Below are 23,848 nucleotides of genomic sequence, written 5' to 3' on the forward strand. Positions count from 1 at the left end.
TTTCTGGATATGGAATTCATTAGTCATGAGAGTGAGGCAAAGGGCTTTTATATCTTCCAATTTTAGTTGGATACTATCTCAAAAGAGAATGGTAGTGAGTGGTCAGAGCATAGAGGAAAAAATTTCTTTTGGGAGTTTTATTGTTGTAGATGCTTGCATTAGATAACTATTAGTGTTATCTATTTATGGCTATTAATTAGAGATAAATAATTTTTTTTCTTCATGATGAAAGAATCAGTATTAGTATCCACATATGGGAATAATACTCCCAATAGCCTTCTTCAAGACCGATATGAACCTCAGTCTTTCATTTGCTTTCATTTCACTTCAAAATCACAAAGAACTCAACAAACATATGTTTAGAAACTCAGTTTATTCATACTGCATTAATTATTCATCTTAGATTTTTTTTTTTTTTTGATAAAGATGTTATTCATTACAAAGGCGAAAAATTACAAAGAGATAGGAAGCAAATCCCTAACAACAAGATGTTGAAGAGATGCTCCCTGTTTGGCAAACACATCTACTGCCAAATTTGCAGATCTCGGAATGATAGACCAAATACAAGAAAATAATGTGGTAATCTCTAAAATCTCCTGGAAAATTTCCCAATGCCTCCTTGGCAGAAAGGAAGTGCCACGGCCTCATCCAATGACTATTTTGGAATCCCCTTCAATGTGAATTGGGCCACTGCATTTATCTTTGAAAATCCGAAGCCCATTGAGAAGACCATGAAGCTCTGCAGACGTTGAGTCGGAGATGCCTAATGGACCCGCATATGAAATACATTGATTGCCAAATGAATCCGAAATCACACCTCCGAAACCATTGCCGAGAGAAGAACCATCAAAATTCAATTTTAAGTATCCAACCTCCGGGGGCGCCCACTCTTTCATAACTTGAATTTTGGTCCCCAAATGCATCCTTGCTAGGTTGTTCCAGTTTTCACAAATGGAAGTGCCCTTGAAAGAGCAGAAAGATTTTTTCGTCAGGAGCCAGGTGGATATTTGGCCCATCACTTTTTCCGCTACACTTTTCTCAGATTCAAATTTAGCCTCCAACCGCCTCCTATTCCGTTCATTCCAAAGCCCCCATGGCACAAAACTAACACATGCTGATAGCATCATTTTATTGAGCCCAGGAAGGGGATAGCCATAGATTGACTTGCTAAAACATAACAGATCTGCAGAGATACATATTTGCAAACCCAAATACTGGCATAATAGTAGGGTATGGCTCGCGGATTCATCTCAGATTTTGTATTTTGAGTGCAGGACATTGTTATAATTGAGATTGCTCTTATTCATCCCATCCAACTTGGTCTTGCTCTTAAATTTTGTGTCTTCAATTGTGAAATCTTGAATTCTCCTGATCTACCTGCACGCTTGCAAAACAGGTATAATGAATGTTGGCCTTTCATTAATGTATTTCCCTTGATACTGGGAGCATCGTTATGTGTGTTCTATTTTGTTAATTTTAGGATTCCATAATATTAAGGTCTTCAATTTAGAGTGTAAGAGAGAAGAGGGAAGAAGGAGAGGAGTGGAGTGAGAGGTAACGATGGATGAGAGAGAAAGAGAGAGAGAAGAAAGGGGAGAATAAGGGTTGTGAAAGATATCCAAACCCTCCCCCCTAGCCTTTATTTATAGATGTCAAAAGTACATAAATTACATGTATAACTTTCATCCTAGAGAGAGCGAAGAAGAGACAAAAAAACATAAGATATTTACAATAATGCCACCTAAACTTGTCTGTTTTTCAACATATTTGCTTTAACTGGTATAGTTGTTGACACCACTCTAAAGTTTTAATATTATACAAATCTGAAGCTTTATTTTAAAATATTTACAATGTCATATTGAATAAGCTATGCCAAACACTACTTTTGAGCTTAATTGTAAAAAAACAAAAATTATTAATCGTTTCCAGACAAGCTTTTTACATAAAAATAAATTTTTAAAAAATGCTTTCCTTAATTAATAAATACTTTAAAAAAACACTGAAATAATAGAGCAATATCACATTCAGCCATTTTTATATCTCAGGACCCACATTTATAGGCGTCAGCACAGAAAAAGAAGAGTTTGCTTTAGCCATGGTGAGATAGGATCTTTCTCGATCGTCAGTCATTCTTGATAGACCATGAAGAGATGTTTCTCTCATCCATTCCCTGTAATCTTTCTGAGAAGAAGTGCCTTCCACTGTTTCGCATGCTTTCCTCGAGACCAATGGAGAGACGTTCTCATTGCCACGAGAGGTGATCAGCGCACAGACGATTAAAGCCAACAATTCTATCATTTCCGTGGAACTGACGCAGCTGTCCCACCCACGCAGCTATCTTCACAGAGCAAACCTGTGATGGATCCCAGTATCTCATCACAGAATAGATATTTTTTATTTGGATGGCTGCGACTATAATATATAGCAGAAACAAGATAATGCGAGAATGACTGGGCATTTGCAACTTTTGCTCTGAATTATGATGAATCGAAGCCACTTCAGTGACTACTTAAGGCTTATCGCTGCCTCTTTTTACCTCCAATTATGAGACTGTAAAAGTTGAAGCGTGTACCAGCCTTTGGGGATATGGGAATGAATACATGAAGAGAAACAGAGATCTGCATTCAGCGCAATTGCTGCCTGGTGAAACTACATTGGTGACTGCTGGAACTGATTCCATTAAATTAATTTCATTCACACAGGTGACTGGAAACCAGAGGTCGAGGACTCTGAAGGGCGAATTGAAAGGTGAAACGTGAAAGATAGAGACTCTGAAGGTTCCCTCTGTTGACGACCGATTACGTTTACAGCAGCTGTGAGCCGGTGACACCTTTTATTTTGATGAGAAATGGGGATAGTGGAACATGAATCTTTCGCATGTGGGGGGTAAAAGATTGGATCTTATCTCTAACACGTCGTATGTAGAGACCCTTTTCTTCCCTCCACCACCAACAGTGAGAAGATACAACAAGAGCTGGAGCATATGAACTTCATGGCGGAGGAGACAGACACTGAATATTACACAACAAAACAGAGGACACAGACAGGACATCCTAAGAAAGACATGGAAATAAGCAGGAACAGAAGCAGGTGGGAGGAAAAGGTGATCTGGGTCATGAATGACAAATTACGATGAGCTTAAAACCAAACTCATTAGTTGCTGGGGGACTACCTACTGGTTCTGAGCAACATGATCTTACTGTTCAAGATTGATGCTTGTGAAATCTCATTGTTTAAATGAATACAGCGGGGAAGGAGACAAGGAGGAGATACTCCAAATATCTGACAAGGATTTCCTTTCTCTTTTCTTATAATTCTTTTGGACATGGAGCATTACACTCGAAAGATGGGATGTCAGGATCTGCAGTTAGGTTCTGCTTCTACCAACCAAATTAACTATGCTTAAGCAACAAAATACAGCGTCAGGGACATCTAGCCTTACTACTCTCCTTGATTACACCAATGTGCCAGCATTAGCAGAGGTTGTGAACGACATGACAGTGAGTTAAACCTACCTTGATCCCACCTCCTGGCCGTAGCAGTTGGGACATTCAGATGTTAAGTCACGGGTCAGGTGACTTATTCCAGATGAGCTTTAGCCATTCGAGAGCTCACCTAAAAGAGAAAATTTGGGTGAGAGGTGGATTAGACTCACGGGAGAGATACCAAGCTTCTGAAACCTGCAAGAGAAGTCATCCAGGAAAGAGAAGAGTAGACAGTTTGATGAACTTGGGAGGGCCAATCTCTGAGGTGCCCTGTAAGTGCTGTCAAACTTGAACTGTTTCCTCGTCCTAATCATAGTGCACAATTCGTAGGATAAAAGGGAATCATTTTCTGTTGACTACCCATAAACCAAAAAATATCATTATCATCAGTTGCTCTAACTAACCTTTTTTTCCTGCATTTTGTATATTTAAAACAAACACTAACCCTGAAACTAAGGAATCTCTTTCGTCTAATGTAATCACATTAATGTAACCGTTCTCTCTTTCTCTCTCTCTCTCTGAACTCTACCCCCGCCCAGAAAAAGTTACCAGTATTTTCTCCTCAAATTCTCAAATATGAATCAGATACCTCCTCGATTGTTCAAGTTCTAAAAATACTTTTCCCTAAAAAAAAAAAAAAAAAAAAAAAGCAGTCTCCTTTTCTCACCTTCTGCGTCCAAAAGCTTCAAATTAATGGGTCTTCCACACCCTCCGAGCACTCATCAGTACCCTCCTTCGCTTCAACTCAAATTGTACCAGGCGTTCATATTCTCTGTGCCCATTCTCTTCACCATCATCCTGTTCCTCTTGTTTTATCTCTGTTACCTCAAAAGGAGAAGACCGTCCAGCCTTTCTTCTCAGGAGCTGCTTCCGACGAGTTTAAGTCAAGCTACGACGGTACTTTCTTTGGTAACTTTTCTCCTACGAACTATCTTCTATTTGTACGCTTAAATTATAACTTTGCAAAGAAGAGCATTATCATATGTATCGTTTTCAGTTTTAGATTTCTTGGAGGGCTGATCTGTAGTTGCCATCAAATTTAACCTTGATCTCGATCTCGATCTCAATATTGATCAGTCTATACTCTTGTGTACACTGAAAGGAGTGACATCACTCGCCATTCTAACGAAAATATCTAACTGTTTCCTACATAGAAATCTTGAATTTTTGCTGTTGTCTTTGTTTAATTATCAAAAAGAGGGCTTCAGTTTTCTCTCTTCGTGTTTATCCCTTTAGCCTTTTGATGTGGGACTGGAGAAGGAATTCAAAGACGAGCTTCCCGTGATTCTCTTCAACGAGGAGGATTCGACGGCGAGGGACACCCAGTAAGTTCATCATCTCTCTTTCTCCGTCCTGTATCCTTCAGGAATCTGTTTTTTTTTTCAATTTAGTTATTGGTTCCAGAATTTGATACATTCCCTCTGCAGATGTAGTGTGTGCCTCGGAGATTTTGAGGTAAAACAGCGACTGCACCAGCTTCCTTCTTGCAAACACCTCTTTCATGTCGATTGCATCCGACACTGGCTTGTTACTAGCGCCACTTGCCCACTCTGTCGAACGTCAATCATCCCAGTCAAGAACCCCTCTCTGCCCAGATCTCTTGTAATTCCATCACCGGCACTCACTGATGCCGCTGGCACAAACGTCGACCAAGCGAGACATCAAGAGCAAGAAGAGTCGAGGATTGAAGAGCTATCACACACCTCGGCAGAGCATTCGGGAGCATTGGAAGGATCCAGCAGTGGAAGGCCATGCCTACGACCAGAATACCACCATTCATTTGTTGCGCCGCCGCCAAATTCACTCGCCGCGGTCCAAATCCAGATCCACAGTGTACGAGAACAAGTCATTCTGTAACATAAATTTTGCAAATACTGGTATGCTTAGAAGGTATCTTCTACCTCATAATTTTTCATGATTCAATATGAGAAAGTTCTTACATTCATATTACAGAGTACGTGAACGTTACAAACTTGTAAAACAACTACTCCAATCTCCCTATTTGAAGCTTTTAGCAGATACGAAACTTACTCTTCTTGCATCACTAACTAAAGTGAGGAAAAATCATCCTATTTTCAAGTTCTGAAAGCAGCAGCAGCTAGGATACAACAAAGAACATATACCATCAAGGTGGATGGTATTGTTATTTGAGTAGGCATCCTCCCTTTGTCGCTTCTCAGTATCATTGCCTCATAGATGGGCCAAGAGTTAACCACCACAAAGCCTGATACGAACAATTGTGCAAACACCTCGTCTACGTTTTTCAAAAGCAAAGCACGAACAAGCCCCACTGAGAAGGAGACGATATTGAGCATGGCAATAGTCCCTAAGGACAAGAAGAATGGCGATGCAGCTCCAAACTCGAACACCCCTTGCTCGTATCTCTTGTTCTCATCCTCATCAATAACTTTAGTAGTCAAATTGAACCCAAGCCCCGAGAAGCCAATCAGTTTGAAGGAGTGATGGACGAGCGCAAAGAGATAGGATGAGGTTCCTCTGATCATCCACATTCGTTGATCACTCCACCAACGTTGCACAGTTCCTCTTTCGTTTAGGAAGTCGAGAAGATCTTGGCCATATGCTCCCAGGAATAAATATGCGTACAAGTAGAAGAAAGGACTCGAGGCCTACAAAGATTCCAGGTTATACAAACGTAGGTACCAGAAACATAAGAAAGAAACGTCAGTATGGAAGAGACTCTACTTCGTCATCTACCTTCGGAAAAAGAGGTGGACCTTGAGCAAGGAGTGAAAGTTGTGGAAGGAGGCCATATATTGTAACTGGGAGAGCATAAAAAGGCCAACAGGCGTAATGCCCATAGCACATACCCATCGGAAGAGACGTTTTCATGACGCCAAAGACGAGGGGATTGTACTTGGAGAAGACAACCTCCAATAATCCCACGCCCCACCTCTCATTCTGACTCAATGCATCCGCCAAATTTATCGGCACTTCCCCCAGAAATGAAGCTCTCTCGGGGTTGCAAAACAGAGATCTCCATCCCTCGCACTTGAGCCTGTATCCTGTAAAATAATCCTCCACCAGAGAACCATACCTGAACCCCACCTATCGCATTGTAATTTGGTTTTTAGTATTGAAAGAAAATCTGTGCTACCCCAATAGGAAATCCTCTGAGAGATGTAAAAATGAAATTTTGAACCATAGTTACAGGAAATACAAGGAACTGTGTCACTCCAGTTTTGAAACAAGTTCCTGAGATTTTCCCCTTCCATAGAGAGTTTATTTAGGTAACTATGGTTCAAAGTTCAAACTTGATGCAATTGAGTGAACAACCCAGAAGACTGAAGTTGAGATTAGTCCCGTCACCTGATGACCCCAACTTGTGTTGTCCTCGTACGAGCAACTGGCCAAGAGGTGAGCATCCTCGCCCAAGCTTCCAATGTCAGTCGTGGTAGACCCGTTGCCATTGTGTTGAACAGAGGATGAGGGGGACCCGTAAAGAGCTCTTCGCCGGAAGAAGCACCCAGTGCCGACGTAATTGGGGCCTTGGAGGCCATCCATCCCCAGTGGATTTATTTGGAACAAGCGCTTATGCTCACTGGCATAGATGTCCTGCTTGTTTAATCCTCGGTATCGTTGAGGGAACTGGATGTAGGCAACATCTCGCATTTCCTCATCAACAAGGTAGCACAGGGCCCGAATAGCCGTTCCAGGATCATTGCTGTACATGTCGCAGTCAAGCGTGAGGATCAACGGTGCGTTACTCATCTTCCCCGATACTCGTAGCTGCAACAAGGATAAAAAAAAAAGCAGAAATGTCTGAATATGAGAGTACCCATGGAATCCTCTGAGACGTGTTCAGCTTGAGAAGGCCCTTAAGAACAAAATTCTCGTATAGAGACGGCGTCTTAAGAAATTCAACTAACCAAAGCATTCAGAGCCCCAGCTTTGAAATGGTGGTGATGGGTTTTCCTTTTCTCTCTAGACAAGTAGATGAGGTTTGGTAGCTTGTGGCCTCCAACATCTAAATCCCACTCGCTTTGCAGCAAAGGCTGAATCACAGCGGGGTGATCTTGTCGAGTAAATCCTCGCGTTCTCCAGAGCTTGAACACCTCTTCCTCTGCCTTGTAAACGTCCTCCACCTGACCGCTCTCCATCGCTCGTTCTACTCTGGTCTTCATCATCTCGTACATCGCCTACAAGAAACTCTATGGAAACTTAAACCAAATTCTAATGGCATTTACAAGACAACTCTTATGAAACTTAGAATAGATGATGACCAAATGAATCAGATCGGAAACACTACAGAATTTTTACTTAAATAAATATTATTTATACCAAGATATAGTATAAGTATGCAATAGTTTCAATCCATATAATTCTATGTCCTATCAAATAGAAAAAAATTTAAGGGCGAAAAATATCTAGAATCGGGCAAAATCGGATACAGGATGACCAGAGAAAATAGTCAAACTTACTATTATAACACTATTAATGCTGTAGAGAACAATGCTAAGCAGAAGGACCAGAGAAAATAGCCAAAATAGATTTCGTCGTCGTCAGAAATTAGTTATGACTTATGCTAAAGCTGAAAATTGACTCTGCTGAACGCCGGGCAACTTTTTGTTCGTAAAGAGAAGAAAGAACAAAATGATTGATTCATCTGTGTCCTTTACCAAGAAGAGAGATAAGCTCAAACACTAAATTTTAGTCAACAATGCCGCCTGTATACTGTTACTTTGAAGGAAATCTCAAAGTGAAGATCCCGATTTCTTGGAAAGTGAAGGAGTTGTTACCTTAAGCTCCGCCGAGGGGCAGAGAGCGTTGGATCCAAAATAGACCTCCGGACATCGATCTAAAATCTTGTTCTTCTTGCAGAAGGGCAGCCAGTGCCTGGCAAACTTTGCAGCTTCCATGAACGCAAACAGAGTCAGTTCCGAACCTCCGTCGTCCGAAACGTAGACTGATATCTTTTCGGCTGGATAATCGAAGGCCATGACTGATAGAGCAGTGTTCACGACATTGATGGGCGGCTCCTTGTAAGGGTCCGCCGTGCAGATGAACACGTCCAGCTTGGGAAACTCTGAGTCGCTGATGACACTTGGGAGATTCTCAGGGAACTCCTGGCGGCGGACTGGACGCCACCGAAAGCCCTGGTTCATTGCCCACATGAAGGCCAACACCATGTCTGCTACTAGCATGGTGAGAAAGATGAAGAAAGAGGGGACGGTGGGAGCATCCCAGAGACGGACAAGGTGGCGGTAGAGCAGTGCCAAGATGGCGCAACTGTAAACTATGGCATGAATACGATTCGGGATGATTCGAGGATCGAGCTCGAGTTTGTGGACAGGAAGAGCCTTGCTGTCGGTTGGGTTTCGCATCTTTCGGAGCGACAGAGAGCAGAAAGGCACAGAGGGTGCGAGACTCTTGAGTACTGTCATCACCACTCACCACCATGTGAAGTAGCTGAACCTTATAGACGCAGTTTTTTTGTTTTTTCCGCCACTATCACCAAGAATCATTCGGACCTTTGCCCATGTCACTAAAACGTAACAATGGCAGGAACCAAATGCAACGGGCAGAGACTAGTCGTCGTTTTTTTATGTTCTACACAATAAAGCTCTCCATCTCAGAAGCTTCAGTCGTGGAATCTCGTCAAGTCATTCTGTAACTAAAACAATAAAAAAACAATGGGTTCCAATCAGGGAATTTCAGATTTTGATAAACGCTAAGAACATTTCTCGTACCATTTAATCATTAGATTATCTTGTCTAAAATGTTTAAACCCATCTGTTACGTCCCCCGTCTTTCAACGCGAAGAAAAGACTGACGATTAGGAGTGAGAAGACCAGAAGAAAAGAACAAATAAACAATAGTTTTTTTTTTTTTTTTTTTTGTTCAAGATGGATAGACAGGATGTCCAGGTTCAAAACTTGAATGACCATTTACGCAATGAAACAATTTTTATACAGTACAATCGAGGTTTCTCTACTGGCGATAAAGATAAATTATAGGAGCAACTAATTCCTACAAGAACCTTGGTAATTTACACTGGCGGCGATACAGAATTATTGGAGTATGCATTCGTCATCCGCGACGACTGAATTCTAAAACGTTAGCCTCGAACTGGGGGAAATAAATGTCCAGTCGCTAACTCGCTATTGGCAATAAATCAAGCATTAGGGTTCCACTGCAAACACGGAACCGGAGAATTAAACAAGCCACGGAAACTTCCTTACAGCCAGAAGACCTACGTCTCAATCAGAATTCGACTTCTGAGAAGGAGTTGCTGCTAATGAAATTAAAGCAGCTGTAGTCTAGAGCTTTCTCTGTGACGTAGTGAGCCATGATCTTCCTCCAGCTTTTGATCAAGTCAATACTGAATGCTCACGCCTCTTGGAGCCATAACCAAATACGTCTCTCAGCTCTCATCTTTCGGAATATTATTTTACAGGTACCTGAGCCATTTACGGCTTCCATGAATTAAAAAATCTTGGTGGTCCACAAACGAACAATTTTTCTTTCCCTCTTTTCCGCTATAATTTTATTTTTCAGTACTGGAGCATTCTCAGGTTTTAGAAGTTTTCTTACTGGAAAATCCTACTGTCAAATTTTGGATCCGAGTTCGGGTTTGATGCGTACCTGTAGTAGATCCTGTAGAACTGATGAAATGCATTTTTAGAGTTTGAAAGATTGAAACATCTGATTGATTTTCTTATGGAATTTTCTATCTACCGAATCGATCTCTTGTTGTTCATATATTGCAAAAATCTATAGCATAGTTGATAAACAATGGATTAGTAAGATTCAACCTTAGTTTGGATGGTCGTAATATAAGCTTTTAAAGCATCTTTAGTGGACTCTGTAACTGGAAAGCTGGTTATCTCCCCATGATCCACCTACTTCTTGCTGCCTGGAAGAGAAGAAGCTGCTCGGCTTGCCTTTCCAACTTGTTGGGGCCCATGGGGAAGGCCAGCGTCGAAGCATCGATGGGAGGACCCGTTTGGAGAGGAAGAATAGCGTCATAGCGTTGCGGAAGAAATTAGGTCGAGCAGCAATGAACCGAGATTTTTCCCACTAGTGATTTTCCGACCTTGGAAAACTACCTAATGATTCAATTTTCCACGCAGATATGCGTTTTCCAAATGATTTTCTAGCCATTTCGGGGAAAAGACTAACATGCATTAGGGGGGTTAGTGCACATGACTCAGGACATGATCTTTATGCTCATTATGCAGTTCATGTCCTGATATCATTAGGGGGCGCCGAAATTCATGTCATGTACATGAATATATATGAATCAAGAGTTCATGTCTCAAGAGTAACGGGCGGAAAGTGATTTCCGCCCGATTTTGAGAATCATCCACTTGATTCTCTCGCGCAAGCTCTCTCTGGCTCGACTGTCTCGCTCTTTTTTTTTTTCATTTCGCTCGTTTCATTCCCGCACAGACACTCTCATTCCCGCAACCCTCTGTCATCTCCATGAAGCCCGAGCTCTCTGCTCGCTCTCTCGTCCCCGTCGTCCCTCTCCGGTCTCCCTCTCTACTGCCTCCATCTCTCACTACAAACGTTCTTCCGGCGTCCTTCTCTTTCTCGGACTCACTCTCCCTCTGAACCTCCCGCTCGCTTCTCCCTCTCTCTTATCTCTCTGTCTCTTCTCCCTCTCTTCTCCCTTTCGGCATCTGACTCCCTTCTCCCTCAAGCTATCATTTTTCCCCCAAAAGACCTTCTAATTTCTTGCGATTTTCCCTATTTCAGTTTAGTTTTTCTTCGATTTTGACATTTGGACTTCTCGGCCTCCCTCTCTTCTCCCTCTTTGCGTACCGTCGGAGCGCCGCCTCTATCAGCGTTGCCCGCTGCCGTCGCCGTTGCCCACTGGCCCGTCGCCGTCACCGTTGCCCGCTGGCTCGCCCCTGACGAAGATGACGACCCTGAGGAAGACGACGATAGTTTAAAACTATCGTCATTAATTTATAAAATTTATTTATAAAATAATTATTTTTATTTATTTAATACATTTATTTTATAATTACTAAATTAAAAATAGTGATTTAATAGTCATAATTAAAATATTTTTAAAATAAATATTTAATAAATTATCTTGGCATAATTATCCAATTGCTATAGTTAATTAAACCAATGGTTTTAAATTTTGTGATAATATATTATTAATTAATAATACATAAAATATATTATATACAAATATATAGTGTGTTAAATTTATGATTAGATCAATTTTTTCTCTTAAATTATTCATTTTTAGGTTAAAGTATATCATATGTTATTAATAACTCCACGTATTACTTTCATTTTTTTTATTTATAACGTTATTAATAACTCCACGTTATTTATAACGTTATTAATAACTCCACGTTATTTATTTATTATTTTTAATTAATCATGTGCGTATTTCATTGGCTCATATAATTACCATATTAATGCATAATAATAAATCTAATTCAATTAATAAATATATTAATATATTTAATTATACATTAAATAATTTATTCGTGTAGTAATAATGGTTGTTTTACCTAATTTGGAGTTTAAAGATTATATTTTAATTAAGTGTATTGTAAAGGTTTAGAGATTCTCTTGTTTTTTATGTTTTTCTCATTTTAGGGCACTAACACTAGAAACTGTTTTCCAGTGCACATGAAGTTGTCAACACTAACACCATATGCGAAGATGATCTTCATGTACATGACTGACATGATCTTCATGTTGGACATGAACTTGATCTTCAAGAATCCATTTGGGGCACTACCCCCCCCCCCCCCCCCCCCCCTTAATGAATGTTATGAGAAAAAGTCCAACTATATTTGACCATGTAAGGTGGTTGGGTTTGGTTCAATAGATGCAGTTGCAAAGAACCGGACTATAAATAGAGTAGTTGAATCCGGTTCAAATTTGATAATGCTAGTTACTTACCCTCAATAGCAATAACCTTTGTGACTAAACCGGCTAATTGAAAAACTAAATCTACCCAACTTATTGGATAGTTTGACAATTGAAACAAGCGAATCCGCCAAGTCTCTTGGGTCCGTCTCTTCCTCTATTCTAGTTCTTTCTCATGTTGAACTTTTTATGTCAAAATTTATGGAAAAAAAAAAGAAATAGTTGATTGACCACATTAACTTATTATAATCAAAGTACATTAACCTCTATTTATAATAGAGGAATGTAGTAGAGTTCAATTTCAATAAAACTACTTTTGTCCCAATTATACCCAAACTCTAACACTTAAAAGATAAGTCTTAACATAATTAAATAACTCAATATAGATAAAAGACAAACATAACTCAAACTAGAACTCTTCTAGAATGTGACTATAAGATAATATGCCTTTGTGAGTCCTTCCTGATCTTCCAACTTATGTGATAAGGATGCCAACTTGTGGTAATCATGGTGGGTCCTACTTCTTATGGGTTTGGGCCCATCTCGTGGCCCTTCCTTGGTTGTGTGACCCATCTTATAATACTCTTAGATATCTAGGTCTTCCTTGGTCATGTGGGTTGGAGCTCATCTTCCAACACTCCCCCTCAAGCTGGGGTGAGAGAACATCATGAACTCCTAGCTTGTTGCAAATTATGTATTGAATCGTTTTGTTTAAAATTACACATTTTCCAATATGCTTTCATCTTCCAACATACCCAATGGTCGAAATCTCGAATATAAGAGCTCGAAACAATGGGGGGATATTATAGTTAATCAGGATTCTAATCACATGCACATTTTGACATAATGGTTGGTGTATGAGGTAAGAAGTTTCAACATTGTTACAGTCGTGAACTTTTAACATGTCAGAAGAAGGCTGGAATAGGATAATTTGGCACCTATGAGACGCCCATGTAAATGAATTTCATTCTATGTCGAATCAAACGTCAACCTGTTATTGAAAACCCTTAAATTCCTTCTTTCTCATTTCATTTTATTTCTTTCCTTTAATGTCATGTTAGTGCACTTTGTAAGGGAAAGTGAATTCACTTTCATAGGGGAAAGTCGCTTCAAAAGCGTTAGTGCGTTGTGTGATTGGGGAGTTCACTCAAGAGAAAAAACGAGTGCACTTCATGAGACCAGTGAATTCACTTTCATAGGGGAAAGTCGCTCCAAAAGCGTTAGTGCGTTGTGTGATTGGGGAGTTCACTCAAGAGAAAAAATGAGTGCACTTCATGAGACTAGTGAATTCACTTTCACTCGATGTTTGACTCTAAGACTCCTCCTTTCTTCTTTCTTCTTCATGTCTGTCCTTGTTTAACAATCACTCTTTGTTCCTCTAGTGGGCACAGAGATTGCGAGCTTCCCTATGGACAATCCCTCTCTCTCGACGCTCGCCGGCGCATGATTTCGAGCTTTGATGCCCGCCAACACTTGGTTCTGAGCTTCGATGCCTTCCTCTCGACCCTATCCCCTGTGATCTCAAGTCACTGTTAAATCTTACTGTTCCCAACCTTTCCCCCAACCATCTCACCGATCCTATCCCCCTTAGCTCGCCTACTGAGCTTACCTCAAGGACATCGACCTCCACAATAATCAACTCATTGGTCCCATTCCATAACAATTGGGTATGCTCGTCTGCCTATCCTCTTTTGATGTCTCCAACAACAGCCTTTGAGGGCCCAAATTGGGTTTCCTTTGGTGCCAGTAAAAAACAAGGGCTTGTCGGTCATGCCAATCGTGGGGATTGGATTATTGAGGGTTGTCAGTCATTTAATTACGTAGCTAATGTCAGATTATTAAGGACTTATTTTTATTGCAAGAAGTGAAATGTGTTGTGGGTTATTTTAGCTCTAGATTGATTTTTTTATTGAGCTCTTCAATTCGAGTAGAGATCAAAATAAGTTGAATGAAAATTTTGGATATCCTTTATTCTCTCTACATGATTGAGAAATGGGGAAAAAGTTATTGCAAAGAGCGTTCATGTGCAGAGAAATTTGTCATGGATTTTGTCTTCTTTGCTATTACTATTGAGCCACTTTGTCTTTTTTTTTTCTTCTTTTTTGTTGTTTTTCTATCAATATATAAGTTATATGCCATAAGTTATAACCGCTTGTTGCGATTCCAAAAGCTTTTAGATTAGTCTGTAATTATAATTTATTTTTTCTTTTGTTTTTCTGACAAGCATAAACTAATTCAGTTGCTTTTTAATGGAAATACTCATCTTGTTTTTTTGAAAAATAATATTTTAATTAATGGATTTTAATGGAAACTCATATTATTTTATTAATAAAATACCCTATTTGTTTATTTATTATATCCATGACTTCTAATATTATATTAAATTACCCATTTAAGAGTGATAACTAAAATATTGTAAAAGTAAGAATTTGATCAAGTACTTAGATATTATAAAAGTAAACATTTTTGTAAGTATTTTTTTATAATTATTTAAATTCATATTTTTATTTTTATTTTTAATTATTATATTAATTTAGACCAAACTAAAATCTATCTAATTTCATAAATAAAATACGCTATTTTTTATATATTATATTAAATTACTAATTTAAGAGTAATAATTTAGATATAGTAAAATAAGAATTGGATTAAGTATCTAGAAATTATAAAAGTAACCATGTTAGTTTAGATATATTATTTTTTATATTAAATTAAATTAATATTTTAAATTTTAAAATTTTAATTATTTATCTTATTTTTTAATTAAAATTTTAAATGAAACTATCTTAATAAAGTTAAAATTTATCAGAATATTTTATTAATAAACTCATTCTCCACTTTCTACTATATTTTTTATTCTTCACACTAACACATGAAAATACTTTTTACTGCACTTTCTCTTGAGACCAACATAAAAAAACTAATTCACTTTTACTTTAAATTTTGGAATTTATTGGTAAATAAGAATTTGAAATCGGGTATTTTGGTAAATATATCTAATTTAATTCTAGTAGGGAGGTTCACTACGGCCCCTTCCCCCGCGGTAGGGTTTTTCGTCCTATTGGCCACGCCTAAAACCCCAGCCTAGTTCTGTTGCCGTAGCGAAGAGGAAAAAAGTATTTGGAGGCAATGGTTCGCAGTATCAAAAATCGTAAGAAGATCAAAAGGAAAAACAAAGTATTTCTCTCTTTCACTAGTTTTTTCAGTTTTTACCTAGTTTTCCTTGCATGTACTGAAGATTTCTCTGCTTCTGTTCAGGTGAACAAAAATGGAGAAGGACCCTCCGTACCCTCTGCTCCTGCGAAGGTAAACTTCTTTATTTATTTACTCGTTTTGTTTTTCGGCGAATTGGAGTTTTTACTCCTATCTTCATATTCGGTTACCAGGTTTGGCAACCTGGAGTGGACAAATTGGAAGAGGGAGAGGAGCTTGAGTGCGATCCATCTGCATATAATTCTCTCCACGCTTTCCATGTTGGTTGGCCTTGTTTGAGGTTGGAATGATATTAACAGTCCTGTTTCTTCGTTTGTTATAGTCATTATTTCCGTGCTATTAGTTATACTATATCTTCTGTTGACAGTTTTGACATTCTACGTGATTCCTTGGGGTTGATTCGTACAGAATTTCCACACTCAATCTACTGCGTTGCAGGGACTCAGGTAATCTCAGCGATACCTTAATGTCTCACGTTTCGTTTCTGTGGTTTAATTTTTGTAATTGCATCAAGAAGAAGAAGAAATTGTTGTGGTTATTGTCGTTATTTTTATAATGATAACGATTATTATCATTTTTTTTCTAGATTAGTTCTATTTACAATTATCTACCATACTTAATCGCTACTTACTCTTGGTCAAGCTGTACCAGTGCGCAATTAACGTGTTAGAGTGCTTCAGTTTAATGAGTTCAATGACTCAGCTTTTTGAAGCAGCACTCAATTTTGCTTTCTTGAGTACATTTCAAGATTATAGAAGCGCTTCTATACCTTAGAATTTGACTGTGCATGGAGTAGACTTGTCCAACTTAACTCATTAACTGATAAATTGCTATATTTAGAGTGGTTTAGCTTGATGTGTATTTATTGTCAAGAAATGAAAGCTTAAATTGGAGCATTTTAAATTGTTTTTTAAATTTTTATATGATAATCATAAATAGGATTTCATTAAGATAGCTCCTTAGAGAGGAATAGTAAGGGGGGTTTCCAAAAAGAGAAACATAATGATTTAAAATAGACAAATAGGAAAGGAGGCTCAAAGGGGAATGGAAGTGCCGACACCAAGTGGTTGTCACTATCCAGGTGACCCCTTCCCTGGCCAAAGCATTAGTGGCATCCCAGAATCTTTTATAGAGCAGAAGAAGTGTGCTTGGATGGATATGATTCAGTGTTTTGTATCTCTAAGTTGGTTAGTTCTTCCAAATTTTGTAAATGACCTCCTTGTCATATTGAATGATTCCGTCTTTTAAACGTCAACATGCTAGTCTTAGTTGGTTTTTTCCCAGTCTGTGTATTCCTGCCAAATGAATTTTTTTTTTTTTTTTTTGTGTATTTGGAGCCCTTGATCAGCTGATAAAATGCTCAAGGCCTGTTAGAAATTAATTGTTATTTACTGTATAATAATTTGGTAGGCATTTGTTATTAGCCCTTAGTAGCCTCCCCACCAAAAAGAAAAGAAAAGAAAAGAAAAGTTATTTACTGTATAATCATTTGGTAGCCATTTGTTATTAGCCCTTAGTAGCCCCCCTCACCAAAAATAAAAGAAGTCCTGTGGATCTCCCCCTCCCCTTGGGTTGGTAAGATTCTGCTATTCTATGCTGGCTCTCTTGGTATTGTGAACGCATTAGTTGCTGAGACACACGACCTCCTTAATAGAATTAGGTTTAGCCAGGAAGCGCTGCTTCAGCCCCTTAGCCTGTCAGAGCTGCAGCTGTTGTTTATTCTCTTCTTCTGGAATGAAACCCCTCATCTGTTATTCTGTAAAAAAATAATTTGCCCTACTAGAATATGGAGTAGCCACTGTCATTGGAGCTTCTGAATGTTTTAAGTTGTTTATGTGAGTTTTCCTTTTGGACTTCCTCCTGATTATCAGAGCCCTGTGCCAACAACATTGGGATCGGTTGCATGGATCCTCCTCCATGGATCTCTATTATTTGACAGTTTCATCACTCCTCTTCTCACGTACTTTTATCCGCTTATACCCTTGCTATTTAAGCCTTTTTATGTGTCTCTGAACAATCCTAGACTTGTTTGCGATTAGTTCTCCTCAGCATGGCTAGGCCATCATATATTACTCTTCTCAATTTTCTCTTGTTTGTTCCTACTTTTAGGTGTTCACTGTTATATTTTTTCTGAGAATGTTTTTCTGCAGATTTAAAAGATAAAAAGTTGTGTAACCTGGTTTTATTTTAGCATTTTCATTTTTCCTTCCTCTTATTTATTTAATGTTCTCCTTTATGCCATTTGCATGTCCATCATTTGCTCAGTTAGCTTATATCCCATGCCATCTGCAGGCTGAGAAAGCTGCTTGGAATTCCATTGAGATTTTTAAGCTTACTGAAATATCGGGAAAAAGAAGGGATTTATTGCCCAAAGTATCAGCGGATAATGAATCTGATATGGATGATGATAGCAGTAGTGATGAGGATGAGGAAAATGAAGGTGATGGTGGACCAAGGCCACCCATTTTACAGGCAAGGATTGTTTTAAAAGCCTCTGGAAGGAAATTTCCTTCCTGAGATCACACAAGTATGAAAGTATTTTATTTGTTATGACTGCATTTACTATCGTTTTCTTACCTCGGTGACCTTGTAACAGCTGCGCAAGATTACCCATAATGGATGTGTAAATCGCATTCGTTCAATGAATCAACAACCCCACATATGTGCCAGCTGGGCTGACACTGGTCATGTGCAGGTGGGGCCATGCACTTTCCATGTTCTCTCTTTACTTGTTATGTTCTTGTGAACTTCTCAATGATTGTCCTTAACGTGAATTCCTTGTGGCTGTTCTGTTCAAATATATAGTAAAGTGCTTTATAGGACAAGATCTCTAAAGATTTCTTGTTTGTGTACTTGTCTGATCAGGTCTGGGACTTCACTTCTCATTTAAATGCTTTAGCAGAATCAAAACCAGAAGTTAGCACAGAAAGTACTACGGCATTTTCACAGGCTCCCCTACTAAAATTTGGTGGACACAAGGATGAGGGCTATGCTATTGACTGGAGTCCTGTTAGCTTGGGAAGGCTTGTTTCTGGTATGTTCAATTGTGTCTAATTAGATCGATTGTTTTTCTTGAGGGTTCCACAAACCGAAGGTACTTCATGAAAGTTATTTGGTCAATCATTTCTTTATTTTTCGGCCATTTTATTTTGTTCTAAACACCTTTTTTTTATGTTAAAAGGTGACTGCAAGAGTTGTATTCACTTGTGGGAGCCTACATCCGGCACATGGAATGTAGATGCCAATCCATTTAAAGGACACACTGCTAGTGTTGAAGATTTACAGGTGTTTTTTTCTGCCTTGATGGAATTAACCAATCATATGAAGTTGTTTCCTTTTTTACTATCTTTTCATTTGTCAGTAGGTTCATCTTTGGCATCTAAAGTTGCTAAACAGACGATACAATATAACATAGCAAGTGAGGTCTTGATGATGCCAGTGGGAAAACTTTTGGCCAATGGTTCTTGTTTTGCATTTGTAGCCACACAAACATAATCTGCAAGGAAGTAGAGAACTTACCACCTTACTGGAGTAAAAAAGTGAGGCCCAGATGATTCCTGCCACAGTTTCATCATAAAGAGAAAAATTGCAAGTGTCAACTACTGACACTAAGTGCCTGCTTTCGCCTTTGTCGACACATTAAATCAATCTACAAGGTGCTAGAGAACATGCCACCCCAATTGAATTGTATATGACAACTCAATTGTCTAAAACCTTTTAGGGTAAAGGATAATAAAGAAAATATATGGGATAACTACCTACATACCCATGAAATATTGCATAATATATGTATAACCTTAGGTTTCAGATTGGTACCTATATGCTTATGTAATATCTGAAATTACAACAATGTAATATTCCTGTAAAAATTAAATTATACATGCCTTTGATTTGGGTCTATGAGTTGGTATGTGCTGGCACAAATAGTAGCGACCCACCTTATAAAAGGTATTAAAATTTTATTCATCAATTTAATGTAAGTCGTTAGATGGGATGTGCATGATTTTTGGAGCCCATATTGAGTATCTGCTATGCCCATGTTTGAAAAAGGCCATAATATTATTAAGGAGGTATTTTTCTCCCTTCATATGCCATGGTTAGAGTTCATTGATGGAAGTTATAGTAAGGGTATGTAGGTTATTTTCCTGATGTCACATAGGAACGGGTTTGAATTCTGCATCAATGACTAGTTTTTCATTAAATAGTTGGCAGTGCCCTCTATCAGCAGGATGGTCCTCGGAGTCAAAACTAAATGCATGTTTTACTCTTAACGTTTTTATATCTTAGGTCATTGATGTGATTTTGTTTTTGTTCATGCTGCAGTGGAGTCCTACTGAAGCTGACGTTTTTGCGTCTTGTTCAGTTGACGGGAACATTGCAATATGGGATACTCGTGTAGGGAAAGCACCTGCAATTTCTGTAAAGGCCCATAATGCAGATGTCAATGTTATTTCATGGAATCGGTAAGTAAATAATGTCTTTCATTATGATTCTATTGCTTTTACCTTTCATTTCAATTTAATTATGAAAACTGAATGGTTTTGCCTTTGTTCCTCCATTTGGAATAGGCTGGCAAGCTGTATGATTGCTTCTGGAAGTGATGATGGCACCTTCTCCATCCGTGATCTCAGGTTGATCAAGGTAGGGAGGGCTCTATGATTTCAAAGTCAGGCGAGCTTATTCATGAAGATGAGGGACACGTCGTATTGGGAATAACCAAATGTTTAATCTTCTCTTGCCATGTCCCTCTTCTCTAGGAAAAAAAAATAGTGTTGATGAATGATTCCTTAAGAGTCCGTAATGACTCTGCAACAATCATAATGCCATGAGCTTATATACTCAACTCTCACTAGGGGGGACAGGAGTGTAGCATGCATGTGTAGTCAATTTATAAAGAAAAGTGATTTTTTCTGTTCCTTTCAAGAGGATGGTTGTCACCTTTTCTTCGAAAAGATTTTACCTTATGTAGCTTTATCATACAAATTTCTGACAACGAAATAGGACATTCAAAAATGATGTTTGACAGTGGAATTGGTGATGTTATGCAGGGAGACTCACGTGTGGCTCATTTTGAGTACCACAAACATCCAATCACATCAATTGAATGGAGTCCACATGAGGCATCCACTCTGGCAGTTTCATCCTCTGACAATCAATCCACGTAAGGTTTCTGTGCCTCAAGGAAGGAAAAATTGAAATAAATTTTAAATTCTCTAAAACATATTATTCGACTTGATCCAGGATCTGGGACCTCTCGTTAGAGAGAGATGAGGAAGAAGAAGCTGAGTTCAAGGCCAAAGTAAAAGAGAATGTGAATGCTCCTGACGATTTACCCCCACAGCTTCTATTTGTTCATCAGGTTTTCATCTGGACTCGTTCTTGCTAGAAGTCTGTGTTCCATTTTGCTATACTCAGTAAACCTACCTACAATTAACGTGTTGGTTTATTGAACAGGGTCAAAAGGACTTGAAAGAGTTGCATTGGCACCCACAGATACCGGGAATGCTTGTATCCACCGCTGTTGATGGTTTCAATGTTCTCATGCCTTCAAACCTAGAAACAACATTGCCACCCGACACTAATACTGCTTGAGGTGTCGGGGATGAAAATCCTGCACGTTTCTTTCAGAACAGTTACTGGTCCATGACCCTAGTTTTTCAAGTCCTAGATCTCCATGATTCTTTTTGAGTTTTGCTTGGTATTTGTTCCTTTAATACTTTGATTTTGCATGATAAAGTGTTTAACATATTCATATATAAAATTATAGAGTTAAGAGTTGAAAATAGGTCTTTAATTTTCTCATTCTAAGCTGTTCAATCTAAACGTTCAATATCATCCTGCTTTTTGACAGCTTAGTTACCGCAGTTACATGTAGGAATCTGGTAATGTAATTTCCTTTGGTTCTCTGGTTTTTGCATCTTGGGAAAGTGCATTAGCCATGACACATTCCTCGTTCATTTGTTGAAGTCTTGAAGAAGATTATAGTGATATGATTTTTGTATGTTGGAAAGTTATTTTTAGTAGAAATACGTTTTTTGAGAATATTAGTGTCTCATGTTTATTGGAAGCATTTTTTTATCTCGAAACTCTTACTAGGAAAAACATATAATTTTTTAGGTAAGATGTTTCAGCCAAGATATACCGGAAATCCATATGAAATATTTCTGAATAAGTATTTGTTAATTGATGTTGTAATACTTTCAGCACAAAGTAATTTTTCTTAGCAATTTTGTATTTGAGATTTTATTTTACTGAAAAATTTATCGAATAAGTATGGTAATGTATGAGGTTGATTATTAACTTTTATTTATTTCTTTTAAAAAAGATATTATTATTTAAGTATACATTATTTGACTATTAAGCATTCAATTGAAGTAACTAATTTTTAAATTTGAATTTATGTACATGATAATGGGTATATCCTATTGTATATACTTTTTCATCGAAAAATTATAAAAAACATAGTCTTATGGGATTAAAAAACACTTCATATGGTTCATATATAATTTTTTTTCATGTATTAATAAAATTACCAAAATACCCTTGTACAATAAAATTATCAAAAGTAAAATTATTTTTCTAAAATAAAATTTTATAAAATAGCTTTATTGGATCAATGTTTTACCAAAAAAAAAAGCAAATCCATATGGTTAAATTGAAATATTTTATAATTTTAATAAACTTACTAAACACCCTTCATCAATTTTACTTGATTAATAGCCTTATTATAACAATTTTCACCACATATATATGGTCCAATTATTGAATTATTAAAATGACTAAAATGTCATTATATAGTTCTAAGCATGAAAATTTGATTATCGACATCAATCAATGACCCAGATCAAAGGAACTTAAAAGCATGAAAGTCTAGTTAAAGAGTTCATTAACTGTCAAAATGAGAAGTTTGGTCAAAATCTGAATTTAATGTTTTAGTGTTATTTAAATGGTTATGGAATCTATTATGTTTATTTTATAATAAAGTTTTATGTACAAATAGGAGTATTTTAATAATTTACCTGTTAAAATATATCTCATAAATGGTCACGAACCAGGTGAAGAGGCGAAGAGGCTTTAATCCTCCTTTGTGCGTGAATTTCATTCAAACTTGTGACCCAAAAGATGATCCTGAACACAGTCATCCTTGCGTTGATTGCTACTTTTGAATTGAATCTGCAGACAGACGACGAACTTATTCCAAATGCACTACTTTCAATTGTCTTGGGAACGGGATTTGTACGCCCATTAGAATAAAATTTATGGCTATTTCCTTATCGTTCCCTGATTAGTGGAGAGACCACAATGCTTTCATCCACCCAGAGACGAAGCTTCCTGTATGTTTCTCTCTCTAAGAAACTTCTAATTCCTGTAGGAACCCGGAAAACAAGATTAAACCCAAATCTTATCGTAATGGCGGCTGGAAGTTGCTTTTGTTTCATAATGATGCCTACGAAAGTTGTGTCTATTATAATGACCATGAATGTGAATGTGAGAATGAGAAGAAACAAACCAGAAACTCCTCAACCGGTGGTTCCCAATTCCCACTGTTTTTTGCTTTCTCCATTAATAACCAGCCATATAAAAATCACATATTGCCTTATATTATCCAGGTAACTGCTTGGTAGCTTCCTTCCATACTAATATTAATATACGTGCTCCTTCCTCCCCAAAACGTCATGCATATGAAGTTCTCACGTCAGGCAGGAGAAACTTCATCTTCTTGCCTCTCCTAATTTAGGCATACATAAACCCACTTCATGAGAAAAGGGATTTTCTGAAACCAGATTTCTGGCCGCTACTTCACCTAAGCACTTCAAGTACAATTAGCTTCTCTACAGCAAAGAGTGAAAAAGGGATGAAACGAACCCACCATGTATTGGGCGATGAACAACTAAACTCCACGGAATTGCAGTTTGTGGAATTGAACACAAATGCAAGAATCTACCTCTAACCATTGACCAGGTTTCTAGGGAAAGAGATGTTCATCCGAAACCACTTGCAGATTTTCTTCTGAAGGGTGCAGAGATAGATTCGGTACTGGTCATAGTCTTTAACGATTGCAACAGAAAGCATAGAAAATTTGTGGTGGAGTTGGTTCCCTGTTGTTTTGTTCGAAAGTTCCAATTCCCTGACCTCACCAATACGAGACTGGTGGTCATTACCATAAACGTAGCAAACCTCTTCCTCGTTTAATTCTTCTTCTAATCGATTCCGTTTCTTTTCTGTTGAGGACCATTCTCACACTGAATCGTGTTTCTGGCATGTGGAGGAAGAAAAACGAACAATGGGCG

At 38.1% G+C, this 23,848-nt stretch overlaps 3 protein-coding genes across 3 annotated transcripts; 2 read left to right on the forward strand and 1 right to left on the reverse strand.

Moving 5' to 3' along the window:
• Window positions 1–3,956: 3,956 nt before the first annotated feature.
• LOC137942397 (probable E3 ubiquitin-protein ligase RHA4A) lies at window positions 3,957–5,440 on the forward strand. Its single transcript, XM_068788029.1, has 3 exons — window positions 3,957–4,394; window positions 4,722–4,810; window positions 4,913–5,440. The coding sequence occupies exons 1-3, from the start codon at window positions 4,179–4,181 to the stop codon at window positions 5,340–5,342; spliced, it is 735 nt and encodes a 244-aa protein (XP_068644130.1). The 5' UTR covers window positions 3,957–4,178; the 3' UTR covers window positions 5,343–5,440.
• Window positions 5,441–5,524: 84 nt separating this feature from the next.
• Window positions 5,525–8,827, reverse strand: LOC137946996 (cellulose synthase-like protein G3). The gene is made up of 5 exons (XM_068793321.1): window positions 8,243–8,827; window positions 7,373–7,642; window positions 6,813–7,232; window positions 6,201–6,551; window positions 5,525–6,112 (listed from the first exon to the last, which is right to left on the reverse strand). The coding sequence occupies exons 1-5, from the start codon at window positions 8,825–8,827 to the stop codon at window positions 5,561–5,563; spliced, it is 2,178 nt and encodes a 725-aa protein (XP_068649422.1). The 3' UTR covers window positions 5,525–5,560.
• A 6,562-nt stretch (window positions 8,828–15,389) lies between these two features.
• LOC137942387 (protein HEAT STRESS TOLERANT DWD 1-like) lies at window positions 15,390–21,558 on the forward strand. The gene is made up of 13 exons (XM_068788016.1): window positions 15,390–15,521; window positions 15,603–15,650; window positions 15,731–15,837; window positions 15,925–16,003; window positions 17,850–18,029; window positions 18,154–18,252; window positions 18,423–18,591; window positions 18,739–18,842; window positions 19,881–20,020; window positions 20,126–20,198; window positions 20,606–20,718; window positions 20,799–20,916; window positions 21,012–21,558. The coding sequence occupies exons 1-13, from the start codon at window positions 15,474–15,476 to the stop codon at window positions 21,147–21,149; spliced, it is 1,416 nt and encodes a 471-aa protein (XP_068644117.1). The 5' UTR covers window positions 15,390–15,473; the 3' UTR covers window positions 21,150–21,558.
• The last annotated feature ends 2,290 nt before the right edge of the window (window positions 21,559–23,848 follow it).

This window comes from Aristolochia californica, unplaced genomic scaffold (genome assembly GCF_029961685.1).
Source record: "Aristolochia californica isolate CCGP_79_NKW_82.1479 unplaced genomic scaffold, dmAriCali1.0.hap1 SCAF_1, whole genome shotgun sequence".
Taxonomy (NCBI): Eukaryota; Viridiplantae; Streptophyta; class Magnoliopsida; order Piperales; family Aristolochiaceae; genus Aristolochia; species Aristolochia californica.